The sequence below is a fragment of the Peromyscus californicus genome, unplaced genomic scaffold (genome assembly GCF_007827085.1).
Source record: "Peromyscus californicus insignis strain IS unplaced genomic scaffold, ASM782708v3 Scaffold_16__1_contigs__length_79575227, whole genome shotgun sequence".
NCBI classification, from domain to species: Eukaryota; Metazoa; Chordata; class Mammalia; order Rodentia; family Cricetidae; genus Peromyscus; species Peromyscus californicus.
Window position 1 is genome coordinate 41,622,059 of NW_026294458.1, and position 20,602 is coordinate 41,642,660.

Here is a 20,602-nt window from a genome sequence, read left to right on the forward strand (position 1 = left end):
TTAATCGTTGAAACAAAAAAATCAGTGATCACAGCAGAAAACATTTGTTAATGATTATGTGAAATAAGTGAATGTCATATTGATGAACAAATAAAGAATCACACAAAAATAAATTTCTTAGGAATTTTATTATCAAGAGCATCATTTTAAACCACATGTTAGCAGTTCCCCAGAATACAAATAGTCTACTTCATAGATTGAGAGTAAAATTGTACATACCAAATATGAAATGCTCTTACTGAGAGACCATGCACTCTGTATAAATGAATGTTCATGCATAGTATCTTAAATATCTAAAGTCAGATGAAAAAACATCACATACAATTATGAAGCTAATGCCCAACAATGGTGTTATTGAAAAAATGACTCATATTGGGGAACTTGAAATTTTCCTGAGATTTGTGCTGATTATGTTTTGGGATCAAGAATTTGATAACAGAGAAGATTACATTATATATACTAAATTTGATCCTATAATTCTATTGGATATTTTGAAAACTGTCACATTCATGAAAAATCCTAACAATTCAAATTGGTCCCAGTTCCTTAGATATTAGAAGTAAATTTTAGCAGAGTATTTATTTTCAAAATAATGTTTGAATCAAATTAACATTTGAATTAATTAACATTTATTCTTTGTGTCATTTTCGACTTCCCTGTACCTATAGTTTTGTAGAATTGCAATATCTAGATCAAAATAAATTCTCTGAGGGAGAAGACACTTGTTTCACAATGTTACAAAATCATCTCTTCTTCATGGTTCTTTTAATCACATTTATTACTTCCTTATTTCTCAGACTATAAATAAAAGGGTTTAATAAAGGAATTACTAGAGTATAAAAAATAGCAACAGGTATATCTTCATCTCCTTTATTAAATGAACTTGGTCGAATATACATGTAGAGAAGAGAACCATAAAAAATTGACACAGACAGAAAGTGAGAAGCACAAGTAGATAAGGCCTTGCTTCTTCCCTCTTTGGACTTCATTGTGAATATAGTAAAAAGGATACAGAAATAAGATATCAGGACTATAGTAATGGAAAAGACTTGAACTGATCCTGAAAAGATGAGTATCATCAATTCATTGATATAGGGGTCAGCACACGAGAGTCTATATAATGGAAGGACATCACAAAAAAAGTGTTTGATCACATGAGATCTACAGAAAGTTAACCTGAACATGAACCCTATGTGTATCATGGAATGTAGGTTTCCTGCTACATAGGCTCCTGTGGTCATCTGAAGGCAGAGCTTCTTGGACATCATGGTGTGGTACTGTAGTGGGTTGCATATGGCCACATAACGATCATAGGCCATTGCTGCCAGAAGGAAGCAGTCTGCAGTTTCAGCCAGACAGAGAAAATAGAACTGTGCCATGCATTCATAGAGAGAAATGCTTCTGTCCACAGAAAAGAAATTCTCTAGCATCTTGGGAGTGATGGCACAGGAGCAGCAGGAATCCATGAGAGCCAGATTGCCTAGAAAGATGTACATGGGTGTGTGAAGACGGCGTTCCATGTAGATCAAGGCCACCAGTCCAAGATTCCCCACCATGGTCACCAGATAGATGGCAAAGAACACCAGGAATAGAAGGGTCTTCAGGTCTGGGTGATCTGAGAATCCCACCAGGATGAACTCTGTTGTCAAGGAGTAGTTGTTCTCAGTCATCTTCAGCTACTCTGTTGAAAAGTGAGAAAAGCGTAAGATTGCAAGTGTGTGCTTATCATTTTCCAAATAATAATAATAATAATAATAATAATAATAATAATAATAATAATAACAAATTTGTACAGGAGAATAATTTCTTCTACAAACATCACTTGCTGTCTCTGTAATATAGCTCCTGTACTTTTGTGTTTTGTATTCCTAAAGAGTCAATTTTTGAAATTTACAGGAATGCTTTAATTATCCTGGTGAGTTCTTAAAGTAGAAAATGATTTTCTTTCTGCTTGTGTAGAAAGATATCAGGCAATGCTAGTGTACCTAGATTTTGTCCATTGTTCTAAAATAATTCCATTGTTCATTTTTTGAGTTCCTTAAAATACATTTATATCAATTACCATGCAATATGAGAATGGTGTTATTTTATGTTGTTTTAGAGGAAAGAATCTTTAAAAAGGATCATGGAAGTATGTGATATAGCTCAGTTGATAGAATTAGTGTTTACTGTGCATGAAGCTGTGGATTTACCCTCAATGCCTCACCAAAAAGGCATCATGTTGTATGCCTGTCATTGCAGCACCTCAGACCTGGAAGTAGGGAATAGGAAGTTCAAGGTCATTCTTGGCCATGTAGTAAGTGAAGTCTAGCCTGAATGCATGAGGATTTGTGTCAGAATAAGTAAATAGTAAAATATTCATCAATAAGAAATAAGCCAATGTTAAATTAATATGTATTAGAGATGGCAAAAATATCACAAGAGACTAAGGCCTGTGGGGCAATAAAATCACCTTAGATTGAAGCAATAAATATTCCTAAATTATCAGTCTTGTTTATTATCTTAAACAATAACTCTGCCTATGGCATTATTCAAGTTGTGTTTTTTTCCCAGATATTTTCTGCTTCTCCTTCTTCTTCTTTGGTAAGTTACCTTTCACAAGCAACACTAGCAAAAAGATTAATTTAGTTTAATAGACCTAAGTAATTTCATTTTCTGTATTATTTGACATATCACCATTGTTCAATTAAATCCCCCGTATCTGGTACATAATCTTCACTATTTTAGTTTTGTAAATATATCTGAATTTTTTTCTGACTAAATTATTAACATTCTAGAGGTTAGTTATTACATACATCTGTGAAATGAAATATAATAGGCAGTGGGAGAAAGCAGATGTAATTCCAATCCTAGATACAAATCCTGGGATCGGAGACCTTGTTATTGTATTCTTATCATAATCTTGAGTGAACTCTACTTTGCATATATAATCATTGCCTTAAAAAGAGTCTAAATGGAAAGTTGAAAAATCTACTTTTATAAGAAATAGGTATGTCCCTTTAAATTTCTTCCTTTTTCCTCAAAACATATAGTTTTTTAAATTCTGGCAAATAAGCTAATAAAACGAACTTATCATTAAACTTCATTTTTAATACTTAGAAAAAAAATAAATTCTCACAGAAGTTCAGAAAATAAATTTTGTTTTGCTTTAAGATTCTGTTTCAATTGAACTTATTGACTACTCATACAAACTTGATGGTCAAAATAGGTTTATTTTTCCCTAACCAAAACACCAAGAGGGAATTGAGAAATTTCATTGTTGTAATAATTAAAGACAACTCATCTAGTTAAGTGAAGCAGAAATAGCTTTAAATGTATGTGCCTGTGTTATTACAGACAATTTTTGTGATTTTTTTCCTGTAGAAGCTGAAGTTATCCTATTGGAAAGTAGATTAATTATTGTTCTAGGCCTCATTCTTCTTTCAGATACCAGTCAGGTATGTGAAGAGCTAAGACTATTATGGAGGAGTTGAAATCTAGAACATAAAGATGATAAGATTTCAGAAGAGTAAGTCTGTTTTTATTATAAAAAAAAAACCTTTAGTAAAAGTGTTAGAATATCTCTCTTACCTTGAACACCTAGGAGTTTTTCATAGTTGAAGCCCTGGCATTATGTTGGAGGTCTGAGAATTTATGGCTAAGTCAGTATCTTGTTGTGTTCAGAGAAACAAAATTCAGAGATGATCTAAGATCTGTGCTACTTATGTCCACCACACAGCACAGTTAAAGGGTTTGAAAAATTCCTAAAGGAGTTTCCTTGTACTGCAGACCATTCCCCTGAGATATTATCCCTTAAACCCTACAAACCACTTGGTAGCACTTAACAATATCGTGTGAGTTATGGGTGTCAAAGCAAAGAACTTTTGGCCAAGTTTGTTTGAAGATAATATTGTTGATTTGTGACTAACTGACTTGATTTTTATAATTTATTTCACAAATGTATGCATAAAATATCAAACAGTATGTGTAATGTAAAAATGACCTCCATTAGAGAGAACTGATTTTTTTTTCTTCCCAGCAGGTATTAACTGCAAGGAGATTCTCGGTTAGGAGTGGGACATGGCGTTCCCGTCCCCTTCTCAGTCTGGGGATTTTGTCTGGTTTGAGCCTGTGCAGATCTTCTGCCTGCAGCCATGCAACACCCTGTGAGCTCACATGTGCACCAATCCTATTGTTTCTGGAAGATGCTGTGTCTGAGGAGTCATCCACCCCTTGAACTTACACCTGTCTGTATTTCTTAAACAGAACAGAATAAAGGGAAAGAAGATTAATTGATTATTAAAAAAGTATCCCAGTCACTGCACATTTTCTTGTCTTCCCATCTCTCATTACTTAGCACACATTCCTCACCTTTTTGTTCTCCTAGTAAGTCTCAATTTCACTGGTGTAGGTGTACCTAGAATTTACTGACTCAGTATATACCTCGTTATTCAACCACACTATCACTTCATACAGTTCTTGCTGCCCAGGACCAGGGATCAAAGCACATCTGGATGAAATGAAATGGCTCCAATTGGCCATGCCCAACCCACATTTTGGGAAATGATGCAGTCCATAATTTATCACGTGCATAACACACTGTCTCACACAGTGAACAAACCTGACTACCAAAGAAGGATGGAAAGTTTGGGTGATGTAGCATGCCATTACTGGTCTATACACGTGAATCACCTACCTGAATCTGATATTGAAAAAAAAAATACAGTGAATGTAAATTTCTGGACAGAACAAATAAATCCAATATCTACTGTTCATTGAATATATTAATTTTTCAAAAATATTTTTTTACTATAAAATCATCATTATCAAGTATTCATAGGAAAACAAACCATGAGGAAACACATAAAGCATAAATGTATTAACAGAAAATTAAGATTTACATTCTGATGGCTACCTAAATATTACTCTTAGCATTTTTATATATCTTTTCCATCTTATTTCCTATACTCCCTTAGAAAAGTGAAATCATTGTTTACCTCACCAATATAGTGAGAATCCATATCAATGAGTTAAACTAAGACTATCTTTTCATGTAATCAGCTTTGTACTACTATTTTAGCTCAATTTCCTTAGTTGAACATATAATTTCATTTCATTTTCCTTTATTATAAAAAAATACTTATTAGCATCCACCACAATACTTTCATTTTCCCACCCAATATCTTGAAATATTTTAATCTAATTGTGAAAGTATTTTAAATATTTTTTTTTTTTTGCTACAATGCTGTGTGAATCAGGAGATGATGTATTTTGATCACATTACTCCCAAATTCCATCTCACTCTGACAGATCCATGTCCTTTTCCTATCTGGTACCTGTTTGACTTTCATGCCTTCTCCCCGTTTTCATGACCCAATGAGTTGGGATTGCTTACAGGAACATTTGTGAGGGGTTGTATACATTTACATGCTCACCTTACCAGTGGGCACACTACTGAAGAAATTGTCTTTCCCTCCCCTTGCAAGTATTTACTGCTTGCAAATCCTTAAGAAAGTGTGGGTTCCCATGAAACCCTCTTCCCACCCAATCTTTTGTAGATCTTGTATAGGTAATGATAGATTCTGCAAGTTCAAGAGGGAAATGTCCATGTTATTCTACAACACTGTTCCACTTCTTACATTTTTTTTCATGTCATCTCATGAGGTTTCAGATGTGGGGAGTGGATTCTGTTAGGCATTGTGCTGAGGTCATTGGTACTGCATTCTAGCAAGAACTTGTTTGCATCCTGCTCATGTCTTAAGAACTTATGAGAGACTGACTTAAAACAATAAAATAACTTGTTTAGTGGAAATTTTAGGCAGTCTAATATTCAGGCTTTGGAATGACTTATTGAGAGAGAGAGAGAGAGAGAGAGAGAGAGAGAGAGAGAGAGAGAGAGAGAGAGAGAGCCTAAACTGAAAATACTACTGAAAGAATCCCCAGCTCTAAAACAATTGTCTAATCATGTCTTTCTTCAAAGCCAGCAAACAGATGTACCCTTGTACTGGTACCACACTAGACAGAGTCATCCACATGGTGGTGATTTGCAGGCAAGAAAGATTCAAATCTTATGACGGCCGAGGTGTTTATCCATTAGTTTCAGAGAGTTGTTTTGGCCAGACAATGTGTTGCAGAGCCAGAGTCCCTGCAGTGATCCTTGAGAGGCCATTTTTGGAAACTCTGAAGATGAAAACTGAGCACCAATTTATACCTGAGGATGTTGGAAGTTCCAGGATCATGGGACATCCACTGTAGAAAGCAGCACACATGAAATGAAACTTATCTAAGAGAGAGGCTGTGTGTTCTGCAGGCAGTGGAACTGGAGCAACAGGGTTACTCAAGCCCACTAAAGCCTACATGATTCTATCATATAATTCAGGTGCCTGACGCCGAACTAAAGGATTTCATGTTTGCCTGCTGGGTTTCAGTCTACTTGATTTGATCTTTTCTACTTTGTCCCTACTTCTCCCTTTTGGAATAATTTATTCTTTGTCACAGTATGTTGAAAGTAAGTAATTAAAAAATTATATTGGTCCTGGAATCTCAGAAGAAATTTGGACATATGATATTAAAGACAATGGAGATTTTTTACTATTACAATGAATACATTTTGCATCAAGATATGATCATGAAGCATATAGAAAGCAGGAAGGAATATTATGACTTGCATGTGAACTACCCCCATAGGTTCATGTGTCTGAACATTGACTATCACTTTGTGGCTTGAGAAGGTTGTATAATCTTTAAGATGAAGAGTTTTCCTGAAGGAAGTGAGTCACGAGGGTTAAGGCCTTGATTTTTATCACCTGGACTCACTTCTTGTTCACCATCTGCTTCCTGATGACAGACAGATATGTCACCAGCCTGTCCCCACTCTTGCTACCATGCCTTATCCTCTCCAACTGTCAGCCAAAGCAAACCCAACCTTCAGTAGGTTATTTCATGTGTGATTTTTTTCAGAGCAGTGAGGAAAGAAACTAATAAAGTTGTGTTTTAATTTTTATTCTGTCTTAGGAATTTTACATTATTTTCTTATATATTTGTATAGTATTACAGTTCTTCATTAAAAATGTATTATTTAATTTCCATGGGTTTGTGTATTTTTCCATGTTTTCTCTTAGTGATGGTTAATTTAAATTGCAGTGTTGATGATATCAAGAATCACCTGGAAGATAATCCTTTAGCAATATTTTTGGAAGATTATCTTGATTAGGTTAACTGAGATGGAAAGACCAACTCCACTATTGGTGGTACAAATCCTTGGGTTGTTTGCTCCGTTTTTTAAAACTATTTAGAAGCTTTCCATTTTACATACTAATTATATGAAGTCCACTCTCAAAAACTGTATTTGTTAGCTGTATAAAGAAATAGTTGCAATAGGTTGGAAAACCAAGGAGTCAGTCAAAGCAACTCAGAGACTAGAGGTTGAATTAATATTCTACAAAGAGGAGTGATGCTAACATATCTCAGGACTTTGACTCTAGATAGAATTACCATGCAGGAGGTGTACTAAGAGAGGGGATGTATTTGGTGCTGCAGACACTGCCTAGAGCAAAGAGGAAGAATTAGTGTGGCTTATTTCTTTTTATAGTTTTTTAATCACTGCCCCTTTCCAAGATTATTTCTTCTGTCACTAGCATATGATTTTCACAATTTGATCAGCCATATTGATTGTGACACTATTCATAATAATCAAGTTATAGAATCAGCCTAAGTGCTTGTTGGGAACATGAAGGTGTTTATATTCAGACAAGTGCTAGGGAAACCAAGAATTTTAAACATGCAGGATTGACACCCAACAAAGAAAGAGAATTACAGAGCAATTTGTAGCTGAAGTTTTCCTTTCCCAGCTGGCTCCTGAGGCCCCATGGTCTTGTAGCCACTCAGACCCAAATGAACACACATAGGGTTATATTATTTATAACTGCTTGGCCATTAGCTTAGGCTTATTGCTGACTAGCTCTTACACTTAAATTAACCCATCATTCTTATCTATGTTTAGCCACATAGCTTGGTTCCTTTTTCAGTTCTGCCTTCACATCTTGCTGCCTCTGTGTCTGGCTGGTGACTCACTGCCTCTGTTTTCTTTCTCTATCTGTTTGGATTTCCCTCCTGGCTCTAAGCTGCTTTGCTATACGCCAGCTTTACTTAACAACCAATCAGAGCAACCTATTTTCACAGCATACAGAAAGACATTTCCCCATCACTTTCCCTTTTTTGTCTAAACAAAAGGTAGGTTTTAACTTAACATAGTAAAATGACATATCATAGAACAGTTATCAAGAAAGAATCAGAGTTACAATATCCAGTCCACTTATAATTGGCAAATTCAAAGAAAATATTTTAATTATCCTTTATTTGTAAGTCTAAGGTTTCATATTTACCTTATTTCTTATCATAACCAAGGTAAACATTAATTACAGCAATCTATTCTTCAACATTCTCAGAGACCTCAGAAGGATATACTATTACCTAAGTAAACAGTAAGAGCAATGTAAACAACTTCCTAAAATCTAGAAAGACAGAGATATTTGGCTATCTGGACAGTCACCAAAGTTCTTCTGTAACATTTGGGCATCCATCTTCAGCCCATAGGCCTAGTCTCTCAGTCACTTTTTTCTGTGTTCTGCAGAATGTCAGGCAGTTTCTTCTGCAAACCAGGAACCTGAAGGACCATTTTGTCTTGTGAAGTTCAGTGGTCACCTTCCTATGGTCCTGCATGTGTAGTCAATACAACATTTTGTCAAGTAGTCCAGGCAAGAACAGTTTCTTGCCCAAATGGCTACTTTTGCCAAGAAGAAGATAAATTCCCTATAGAGTGTCTTTGATGCCCATCTTTCTCTTTGAAGTAAATTGGTGCTGCCAGGAGCAGATGTGTCTCACTGTCCAGAAAGTCTAAGTTTTAAAACATTGTTAAGTGCCATATTCTGTAGGTCTGTGAAGTGTTTGAAGATTACCTATCTATCTGAAATATATCTATGTATACCTAGAAAACTTAATTAATATGAGTATAAGTTTGATTATCATGGATGACTAATAATCTGTATTTCTTTGTTATACATTACAATCTTAAATGAGCTACACAAATATAATACCTTAAACAAGAGTAGAAACACACATGCAGTATAATAAAATTAACTTTAAATTTGTATCAATAAACTAAAATCTATAGCAATGTAAAATATTTTAAGCAAGTTGTTGCTCTTTAAAAGTAGATTAAATAATCTACCCTTTTAACCTATCATGTCTTTATCTTATATTTCTATATCATATCCCCCTTTCTTGTTTTTAGAAAGAGATTGACCATGACCAATAACAATTTTTAACCAACAACCTAAAGAAAGACAAACATCTATAATCCATTGTTTGGGAATGTGGGCATAGTTTTTTTTAATAGACTATTTCCTGCTGATAGATGGTGCTGTATTTTTATGGTAATCCTGAGAAAATTAAGAATTATGGTCAAGTCCTGACTGGAATAGTCTGTGAGGATATATTCTCTGAGCTGGTTGCTTTGAAGCTGATTTTGGATGTTGGATGATCTGGGCCCTGGGGTCATCAGAGACCTTTCAGAGGGTCTTGGCTGATCAAACCTGATGTTGCTTAATCTGGAACAAATCCATAACCTCTTGCTTCCTGTGGAAACAAAAGCAGAGCTTCCCTTCCAAAGCAACATATCCTTAGATCCAAATGTTGAAGTCAAGATACCTTTAAAATATACATATTGGTTTAACTCAGTTAAAAATCCAGCTATGCCACTCTTGGGCATATACCTATCTTTCTGAGGAACTGCCACACTGATTTCTATAGTGGATGTAAAAGCTTGCACCCCTACCAGCAATGTTTGAGTGTTCCCCTTATACCACATCCTTGCCAGCATAAACTGTCATTTGTTTTATTGATCTTAGCCATTCTGATGGGTATAAGATGAAATTTCAAAGTAGTTTTGATTTGCATTTCCCTGATGGACTAATAATGTTTAACATTTCTTTAAGTATTTCTCTGCATTTTTTAAAAAGAATTCTCTGTGTAGACCTATATCCTCCCTCCTTTTTAAACTGAGTTACTTGTTTTCTTGATATATTGTGGTCGATGTATATATTGTTATTTAAGATGTAGTAGTTTTTTTCTAAATGAACCTGGGTGCTCTTGTTTTTGATGCAAAGATGTTAAAAGTTACAATTTACTCTTGATGGAATTTTCCTTTGCTGAGTATGTATGTATGTCCTTCTCTATGTCTTCTGACTGTTTTGGGTTGAATTCTATTTTGTGTCACATTAAACTTGCTACACCAGCTTGCTTCTCAGGTCCATTTGCTATGAATATCTTTTTCCATCCTCTTACCCTGAGGTGATGTATCTCCTTGATGTTAAGGTGTGTTTATTGGATCCTGTTTTTGCTCCCGTTCTGTTAATCTACATCATTTTATCATGGAATTGAGACCATTGGTGTTGAAAGATATCAATGAGCTGTGTTTGTTGATTCCTGTTATTTGTTATTTGTTGTTGTGTGTGTTTCTCCTCTTTTGATTTGCTGGTCTAATACCATTTATTCCTGTGTTTTCTTGGGTGTGCTTAACTTCTTTAGGTTGGAGTTCTCCATCTAGTGCCTTCTGTAGGGCTGGATATTTAGATAGATATTAATTTACCTTTTTTTTTCATGGAATGTCCTTTTTCACCATTTATTGTGATTGAAAGTTTTGCTGAATATAGTATCTATACCTTGGTTATAGACTTATAGTAGTCTATACCATGGAAATAGTTAGGGTACTATTGCTGTGATGAGTATCTGTGACCAAAAAGCCAGTTGGGGAGGAAAGGATTGTTTTGGCTTATACTTCCACATTGCTGTTCATCACTTGAGGAAGTTGGGACAGTAAATCAAGCAAGGCAGGATCCTGGAGGCAGGAACTGATGCAGAGGCCATGGAGGATGCTGCGTTCTCACTTGCTTCCCCTGGCTTGCTCAGCCTGATTTCTTATAGAACCCAGGACCACCAGCCCAGGAATGGCACCACCCATCATAGGCTAACTGAGATTGAACACTAACTGAGAAAATGCCTTACAGCTGGATCTCATGGAAGCATTTTCTCAAGTAATGCTCCTTCCTCTCTGATAACTCTAGCTTGTGTCAAATTGACACACAAAATCAGCCAGTACAGTTGGTCTCTTACTGTCTGCAGAACATCTTTCTAAGACCTTCTAAGTTTTAGAGTCTCCATTGAGAAGTCTGGTGTTATTTGAATAGGTCTGCCTTTATATGTTACTTGGCCTTTCTCTTTGCAGCTTTTAATATTCTTTCTTTGTTCTGCATACAGTGTTTTGATTATTATGTGCTGAGGGAACTTTCTTTTCCAGTCCAGTCTATTTGGTGCTCTGTATACTCTTGTACCTTGATAGGTTTCTCCTTCTTTAGTTTAGATTTTTTAGATTTAACATTTTCTTTGAATGAGGTGTCCATTTCTCGTGTTGTGTCCTCAGTGCCCAAGTTTCTCTCTTCCTCGTCTTGTATTCTGTTGGTGTTGCCGCTGAGGTTCCTGTTTGAGTTCCTAAATATTTCATTTCCAGATTTCTCTCAGTTTTGGTTTTCTGTATTGATTCTATTTTATTTTTAGACCTTGAACAGTTTATTAATTTCCTTCTATTTTTGTGTTTTCATAGACTTTTAAAGATATTTATTAATTTCCTTTTTGAGAATCTCTATCCTATTCATAAAAGCTATTTTAAGGTATTTTTCTTTTGCTTCAGCTTTATTGCAATATACAGAGCCTGCTGTGGTAGGGTTGCTGGGTTCTACTGGAGACACATTGTCCTGGCTATAATTGATATAGATGTTTTGGTTTTTGGAATATTTTAATTCTAGGTGATGATATATTGTCTTGTCTTCATGAGTGGGCATTTTGTTCTATGGTTTTGCTTGCCCTCTCTGGTTTTTAGGAGAGTGTGGTGGCTGTGTGTTGCCACCTGGATGTTTTGTGCCAGCGTTTTTAATATTTAACATTTTCTTTGACTGAGATATCCATTTCTACTGTTCTTCAATTCCTGAGATTCTCTCTTGCTTCTCTTGTACTCTGCATTCTGTTGGTGAGACTTGCCCTGGAAGTTCATGTTTGAGTTCTTAAATTTTTCATTTTCAGATTTCCCTCAGTTTGGGTTTTCTTCTGGGATCTTGCTAGGTGTGACCACTGGGGGATTGGGGTAAAATATGATTCTAGGTATTGGGAGCTGATAGTTAGGAATGGGAATGTGTTAGAAGGGGATCAAGAGTCACAGGGTCACCAGGAGGGAGCAATAAGGTATTCCACCAGGATCTGCTTAGTCCCCTGGCAATGAGGGAAAAGAGTGAGAGACCACATCAGGTGGTCTGTTACAGAGCTGGGGATGACTATGGTGGATTGTATATTGAAGAGAGGAGGGGAGTGAAAATTATAAATCACATCATCATTCTCAAACAAATTCAATGGCTGTATTTGTAGTAGCTAAGGATAATGTTCAGAAGACTATTATTGCTACAATATTGATAGCAGCAGTATCCAAAAGGTGGCAAGAATCTAGATGTGCATGGGCAGATGAATGGATATAATATGTGTATGCATAAATGGAATATTAGCTATTATTATCAAGGAATGGAATATTGACCTCTTACCACATAGGTAAATTTCAATGCTAAGTGAAGGAAGGCAGGGAAAATAGATACATTCTGTAATTTTACTTAAGTGAGGTACCTATCGTAGACACAACCAGAGAAAGAGACTCTTCAGTGGTGATTGTGTAGGGAACTGGGACCAGAGAGATCTGGTTTAATGAGCATCCATTTTCTGTTTGAGAAGATGGAATAATTCTTCAGATGAGTAATGGTGATAGTTGCACAAAGTAAATGCACCTAACACTGTGGAACTACACAGTTGCATAGCCTAAAATGGTAAATTATATGTTATGTATATGTTTTTAGTAATTTTTCTCTTTAATATTTTTTCCATTTCTTTATTTTATTTTATTTTTCTTTATTAAGAAATTTTCTACTCACTCCTCATGCTATCTACAGACACCCCCCTCCTCCCTCCTCCTGTACCCAGCCCTCTTTCCCAATCCACCCTGTATCCCCACATCCTCCAATTCGAGGTCTCCCATGGGGAGTCAGCAGAGCGCAGCTCACTGAGCCTAGGCAGGTCCAAGCCCCTTCCCACTGCACCAAGGCTGTGCATGGTGTCACACCACAGGCATTGGATTCCCAGAATCCTGTCCATGCACCGGGGACAGATCCTGATCCTTCTGCCTATGTGCCTCCCAAACAGTTCGAGCCAAACAACTGTCTTCTGCCTCCATCTGTTCCTGGACAAAGGCTCTATGATGACAGTTAGGTTATTTGCTAGGCTGGTCACCATAGTACACTGGTCCAGGCGCCTCTGGACCATTGGCAACGGACCAAGATGGGGTTAACCTTGTGGATTCCTGAGAGCCTCCCCAGCACCCTGCCTCTTCCTAGACCCATGATGTCCTCATCTATCATTGTATCTTCCTCCCTGCCTTCCCACTCTGTCCCTCTTCCAGCTTTACCCTCTCATTTCCCTATGTTCTCATCCCCCACTCCTCGCCCCTCTGCCATCACCCCCCTCATACACCTAGTCCACTCATGTAGATCTTATCCACTTCTCCTTCACAGGGTCATCCATGTCTCCCTCCTAGGGTCTTTTCCTGTTATCTAGCCTCTCTGGAGTTGTGGGTTGCAGTCTGGCCATCCTTTCCCTCCCCTTTAGTATCCACTTATGAGTGAGTACATGTAGCTGCAAAGTTTTCTCTCTGAGTTCCACCAAATCCCTGCAGTCCCTTAGCCCACTTATAAAATTAATCTATACTTTGCCACGTGGCTTGTGGCTTATTGGTACCTTACTTTTCTCAATTCTCCTCTCTGTTACTCACCCCTATACTTCCTGTCTGGCTACTGGCCAATCAGTGTTTTATTTACTAACCAATCAGAGCAACACATTTGCCATACAGAACATCCCACAGCAAGTACATACTATACTTTCCTTCAGAGTCTGGGTTACCTCACTAAAGATGATATTTTTCTTGATCCATCCATTTGCCTGCAAATTTCATGATATCATTTTTTTACTGCTGAGTAAAAAAATGTGAAGAATTGTGTTGGAATTTTGATGGGGATTGCATTGAATCTGTATATTGCTTTTGGTAAGATTGCCACTTTTACTATGTTGATTCTACCTATCCATGAGCCAGGGAGATCTTTCCATTTTCTGATATCTTCTTCAATTTCTTTCTTCAGAGTTTTAAAGTTCTTATCATACAGGTCTTTCACTTGCTTAAGTAGAGTTACCTCAAGGTATTTTATATTATTTGTGGCTACTGTAAAGGGTGATATTTCTCTGAATTCTTTCTCAGTCCCTTTTTCATTTGTATATAGGAGAGCTACTGATTTTTTTGAGTTAATCTTGTATCTTTCCACTTTACTGAAGGAGATTATCAGTTGTTGGAATTCCCTGGTAGAATATTTGGGGTCACTTATGTATACTATCATATCATCTGCAAATAATAAAAGTTTGACTTCTTTCTTTCTAATTTGTATCCACTTGATCCCCTTTTGTTGTCTTATTGCTCTAGCTAGAACTTCAAGTACTATATTGAATAAGTGTGGGGAGAGTGGACATCCTTATCTTGTTCCTGATTTTAGTGGAATCACTTTGAGTTTCTCTCCATTTAATTTGATGTTGGCTGTTGGCTTGCTGTAAATTGCCTTTATTATGTTTAGGTTTGTTCCTTGTATTCTTGATCTCTCCAGGACCTTTACCATGAAGGGGTGTTGGATTTTGTCAAAGTCTTTTTCAGGATCTAATAAGATGATCATGTGTTTTTTTTTCTTTCAGTTTGTTTATATGGTGTATTACATTGACAGATTTTCGTCAATGAACCACTTTGCATCCCTGGGATGAAGCCTACTTGGTCATGTTGGATAATTGTTTTGATTTGTTGCTGGATTCTGTTAGCCAGTATTTTATTGAGTATATTTGCATCAATGTTCATGAGGGAGATTGGTCTGTAGTTCTCTTTCTTTGTTGGATCTTTGTGTGGTTTGGGTATCAGTGTAACTGTAGCCTTATAAAAAGAATTTGGTAATGTTCCTTCTGTTTCTATGGTGTGGAACAATTTGAATAGTATTGGTATTATTTCTTCTTTGAAAATCTGGTAGAATTCTTTGCTGAAACCATCTGGTCCTGGGCTTTTTTTGGTTGGGAGACTTTTAATGACCATTTCTATTTCTGTAGAGGTTATTGGTCTATTTAAATAGTTTATCTGGTCTTGATTTAACTTTGGTATGGGGTACCTATCCAGAAAATCATCCATTTCTTTTAGATTTTCCAATTTTGTGGATTACAGGTTTTTGAAGTATGACCTGATGATTCTCTGGATTTCCTCATTGTCTTTTGTTATGTCCTCCTTTTCATTTCTGATTTTGTTAATTTGGATGCTCTCTCTCTGTTTTTTGGGTAATTTGGATAAGGGCTTATCTATCTTGTTGATTTTCTCAGAAAACCAAATCTTTGTTTCATTGATTCTTTGTATTGTTCTCTTTGTTTCTATTTTATTGATTTCAGCTCTCAATTTGATTATTTCCAGTGTCTGTTTCTCCTGTGTGAGTTTGCTTCTTCTTCTTCTAGAGCGTTCAGGTATGCTGTTAAGTCAATAGTGTGAGATTTCTCCAACTTCTTTATGTGGGCATTTAGAGCTATGAATTTCCACTTAGCACTGCTTTTTGGTATCCCACAAGTTTGGGAATGTTGTACATTCATTTTAATTAAATTCTAGGAAATCTTTAATTTCTTTCTTTATTTCTTCCTTGACCCATTGGTGATTCATTTGGGCATTATTCAGTTTCCATGAGATTGTATGCTTTCTATAATTTTTGTTATTGTTGAAGTCTAAATTTAAGCCATGGTGGTCTGATAAGACACAGGAGGTTATTTCAATTTTTTTTTGTATCTGTTGAGATTTGCTTTGTGACCAAGCATGTGGTCGGTTTTGCAGAAAGTTCCATGGGGTGCTGAAAAGAAGCTATATTCTTTTGTGTTAGGGTGGAATATTCTGTAGATATCTATTAAGTCTATTTGAGTCATAATGTCTGTTACTTCCCTTAATTCTCTGTTAAGTTTCTGTCTGGCAGACCTGTCCATTGGTGAGAGTGGGGTGTTGATGTGCAATTTAAGCTTTAGTAATATTTCTTTTATGAGTGTCAGTGCCCTCGTATTTGGGGCATAAATATTTATAACTGAGACTTCATCTTGTTGTATTTTCCCTGTGATAAATATGTAGTGTCCTTCCTGGTCTCTTTCAACTGATTTTAGTTTGAAGTCTATTTTATTAGATATTAGGATAGCTACACCAGCTTGCTTCTTAAATCCATTTGATTGTAATGTCTTTTCCCATCCTTTTATTCTGAGATGGTGTCTGTCTTTGAAGTTAAGGTGTTTCTTGCATTCATCAAATGGATGGAATTTGTTTCATGTCCATTCTGTTTGCCTGTGTCTTTTTATAGGTGAATTGAGACCATTGATATTGATGGATATCAATGACAAATTATTGTTAATTCCTGGTATTTTTGGTGGTAGTGTTGTATGTTTCCCTTCTTTGGTATTTGTTGGTATGGGACTATCTATTGTCTGTGTTTTCATGGGTGTATCTAACTTCCTTAGGTTGGATTTTTCCTTCAAGTGCTTTCTGTAGGACTGGATTTGTGGAGAGATATTGTTTAAATCTGTTTTTATAATGGAATATTTTGTTTACTCTGTCTGTTGATTGAGAGTTTTGCTGGGTATAATAGTTGGGGTTGGCATCCATGGTCTCTTAGTATCTGCATATCATATGTCTAGGACCTTCTGGCTTTTAGAGTCTCCTTTGAGAAGTCAGGTGTTATTCTAATGGGTCTGCCTTTTTGTGTTACTTGGCCTTTTTCCTTTGCAGCTCTTAATATTTTATCTTTATTCTGTATGTTTAGTGGTTTGTTTATTATGTGGCAAGGGCACTTTTATTGATCTGGTCTATTTGGTGTTCTGTAATCTCTTGTATTTTTATAAGCATTTCCTTTTTTGGTTGGGAAAGTTTTTTTCTATGATTTTGTTGAATATATTTTCTGTGCCTTTGAGTTGGTATTCTTCTCCTTCTTTTATCCCTATTATTCTTAGGTTTGGTCTTTTCATGGTGTCCCAAATTTCCTGGACATTTTGGGTCATGACTTTGTTGGCTTTAGTGTTTTCTTTGACTGATGAATCTATTTCTTCTACTGTGTCTTCACTCCAGAGATCTGCTCTTCTATCTCTTGCATTCTGTTGGTTATTCTTGCATCTGTAGTTTCTGTTTGTTTACTCAGATTTTCCACTTCCAGCATTACCTCAGTTTGTGTCTTCTTTATTGACTCCATTTCAGTTTTGACATCTTGAACTGTTTCCCTCATTTGTTTAATTGCTTTCTCTTGGCTTTCAAGGGATTTACTGTTTTCTTCCCATTTTTTGTTTGACTTTTCCTTGATTTCTTTAAGGGAATTTTTCATTTCCTCTTTTAAGATCTCTAATATCTTCTTAAAGACATTTTTATGGTAGATATCTTCTGTTTCTTCTGTGTTGGGATGTTGAGGTCTTGCTCATGTAGGTTCTAATGCAGCCATATTGGTTTTTATGTTGTTGACTGTATTTTTGCACTGGCATATACCCATCTCTTTCTCCACTTGATGCAAGCGGTGTCTGTGTCTGAGGGAGCCTCTCTTGGTCTGATTGATACTCTTGATCCAGTGGGAGCTCTTGGTCTAGTTGATGCTGATGGACTTTTTGTCTCAGGGATCAGCTCTGAGTCCAACTGGTGCTAGTGGGTCCTGTTTTTTTTTTCCATTTCTAATGTTATTGGATATACACTGAAAACAAAATGCTTCAGGGAACAGTGGATATTTACAAAGCATTTTCTCCTGAGGATTGGGAAGACAATCAGATGGCTGACACAGGGAGGAGATGAGACTGGTATTGTGCAGTGAGACACAAATATAGAGATAGCAAGAGACAGTATGAGAGAAGGACACTCAGAAAGAGAGAAGATGTGAGGGAGGAGCAAAGAAGAAGGAAATCTGAAGGGTTACAATGAATAAATTTCCAATTAAAATTCATGAATAAAATCAAATGTCAAAAATGAAGTTTTTTTGTAATTCTTTTCTATGTAAAACATACAAATGATCAGGATTGTTGGAAAATAGATAAATGGCATAAACACTAATAAGGTTTTAATGGATCAGAAATGATTGACTTCCTTACCAGAAACATATTACTTGAAACAGTGACATGAGTTTATTTATTTTGCTTATTGAAACATCAAGATTTAAAGAAATGATAATATTTTACCTGTACAGTATGGAATGGAAAACTAGTTACATTTGTGCAATTTGTTGTAATCCCTGGAAAACTATTTAGTAGTAAAAGATGAAATGCTTAATTGTTTACACTCTTAGAAAAAGAGGAAAGATCTCCACAGTGAAAATTCTGAAACATTAAAGAATGAGATTGAAGAAGACTGTTGTTCTTGTTTTACTCTTTTGGCTTTTTGAGGGGCCCATCACACACCTCCCAAATAAATTACACACTGATACTTATTCTTAGTAATGAATGCCCAACCTTAGCTTGGCTTATTTCTAGATAGCTTTCCTTAGCTTAAATTAGCACATCTGTCTTTTGCCTCTGGGCTTTTCCCATTCTCTTCTATAAATCTTACTCTCACTCCATGGCTTGCTGTGTAGCTGAGTGGCTGGCCCCTGGAGTCCTCCTCCTTCTCTGGCAATTCTGCTCTCTCCCAGATTTCTCTTTCTATATATTCTATCTGCCTTCCAGCTCCACTTATCCTTTCTCCTGCTTTGCTATTGATCATTCAGTTCTTTATTAGACCATTGTGCGTTTTAGACAGGCACAGTAACACAGCTTCACAGAGTTAAACAAATGCAACATACCTTAAAATAATATTCTACAAAAGAAGACACTAGAAGATGGAAAGACATATGGTGGTATTTTATTTGTACTGAAATGTGATTTTAATTGTATGTTAATAAATAAAGTTGCCTGGGGGTCAGAGCTATTAGAGCCATAGTAAAAGCTGGGCGTTGGTGGTGCACGCCTTTAATCCCAGGACTTGGTAGGCAGAGCTAGGTAGATCTCTGTGTGTTCAAGGATTCAGCCAGCATTGGAGACACATGCCTTTAATCTCAATACCAACCATAGAAGTCCTGGAAGTTTCTACAGACAGGCAGTGACGTGGTAGTCATGTGTTTGAGTTTACAACCAATGAGAAGGCAGAACAGAAAGACTATATAAGACAAACACACAGGAAGTAGGTCTCCTTCGGAGAGGTCTCTTGGCTGAAGAGGCTAGCTGCAGCAGGCAGTAAGGCTCTTAGCTCTGATCTTTTGGCTTTCTTCTTTGCATTGGTTCTGTGTTTCTTATTTAATAAGACAGTTGGTTACATCTACAAAGACATTTCATGGTCTTACATTGAACAATTGGTATTTTGAAACTGGCAATATTGTCAAAGACAATTTACAGATTCAATACAACATCCCATTCAAATTACTAATGTCATTCTTCTCAGAAATAAAAAAAAAAAAATCTTAAAATTCACATGGAAGCAAAAGAGTTCCTGGATAAACAAATAGTCCTGAGCAGGGAGCAGGGCTTCCAGTGTCACCATATCTGATTTCTAGTTTTAGGAGGGCCATCAGAAACAGCATGGTATTGGCATAAAAATTGATACATGAATCAGAGGAATAGAATAGTGAACCAAGATATAAACAGACAACTGCAGCAATATGAATTTTGACAAAGATATTAAAAAGTATGCTTTGAAGATGGCTTCTCATAACAAATGGTGATGAGGAAATTGAATAACAACAAATAGAATAATGAAACTAGAGGCCCACATCTCACATCACACAAAAATCAACTCCAATTTGCCAAAGGCCTTAATATAAGACTTGAAATTTTGAAACTGTTAGAAGAAAATTTAGTGAAACATTTTAAGATGTAGGCCTAATTAGATCTTTTGCCTAATATTCTAGCCACTAAGGAAATAATGTCATTGATTGACAAGCAGTACTTCGTGAAATTAAAACAAAACAAAAAACCAATGGCACAACAACGGAAACAATTGAGTGAAGGGACAGCTCATAGTATGGGAAAAATCTTTGTTAGCTCTACCTCTGACAGAATATGCAAAGACCTCAAAAACAAAACCTAAACAGAAGGACATTGAACCATCCCATAAATAAAAATGCTAATGACATGAGTAGATAATTCTCAAAATAATGAATATTAATTGTAAGTCCCTGGAGCCACATGAGTGACCAGGCCCCTTCCCCAAGGACCTCCAACTGCTAGGATCCACCTACAGAATACTGCAACTGCCCTAACTGCTGGACCCTGTCCCCATTCTACAGAGTAAAAAGCCCAATCTCTGGACATGAAATCCCACCAATCTCCACCCTGGGAAGCTCCACCTTGAGAAGTTCCATTCCCTTCCCAAGAAACTCTCTATAAGCCCTGTGTCCTATTCAGTGTGCTGTTGTTTCTTGCCCCTGCAGAGGCTGCC

The 20,602-nt window shown here is 36.4% G+C and overlaps 1 protein-coding gene across 1 annotated transcript; it reads right to left on the minus strand.

The window, feature by feature from the left end:
• Positions 1 to 743: 743 nt before the first annotated feature.
• LOC128111524 (olfactory receptor 5K3-like) lies at positions 744 to 1,670 on the minus strand. Its single transcript, XM_052739770.1, has one exon. It carries the CDS (start codon positions 1,668 to 1,670, stop codon positions 744 to 746), a length of 927 nt encoding a protein of 308 aa, XP_052595730.1.
• Between the last annotated feature and the right edge of the window lie 18,932 nt (positions 1,671 to 20,602).

Excerpts from the sequence above, each read along its gene's own strand:
- LOC128111524 (XM_052739770.1), bottom strand. The coding sequence starts at position 1,670 with ATGACTGAGAACAACTACTCCTTGACAACAGAGTTCATCCTGGTGGGA.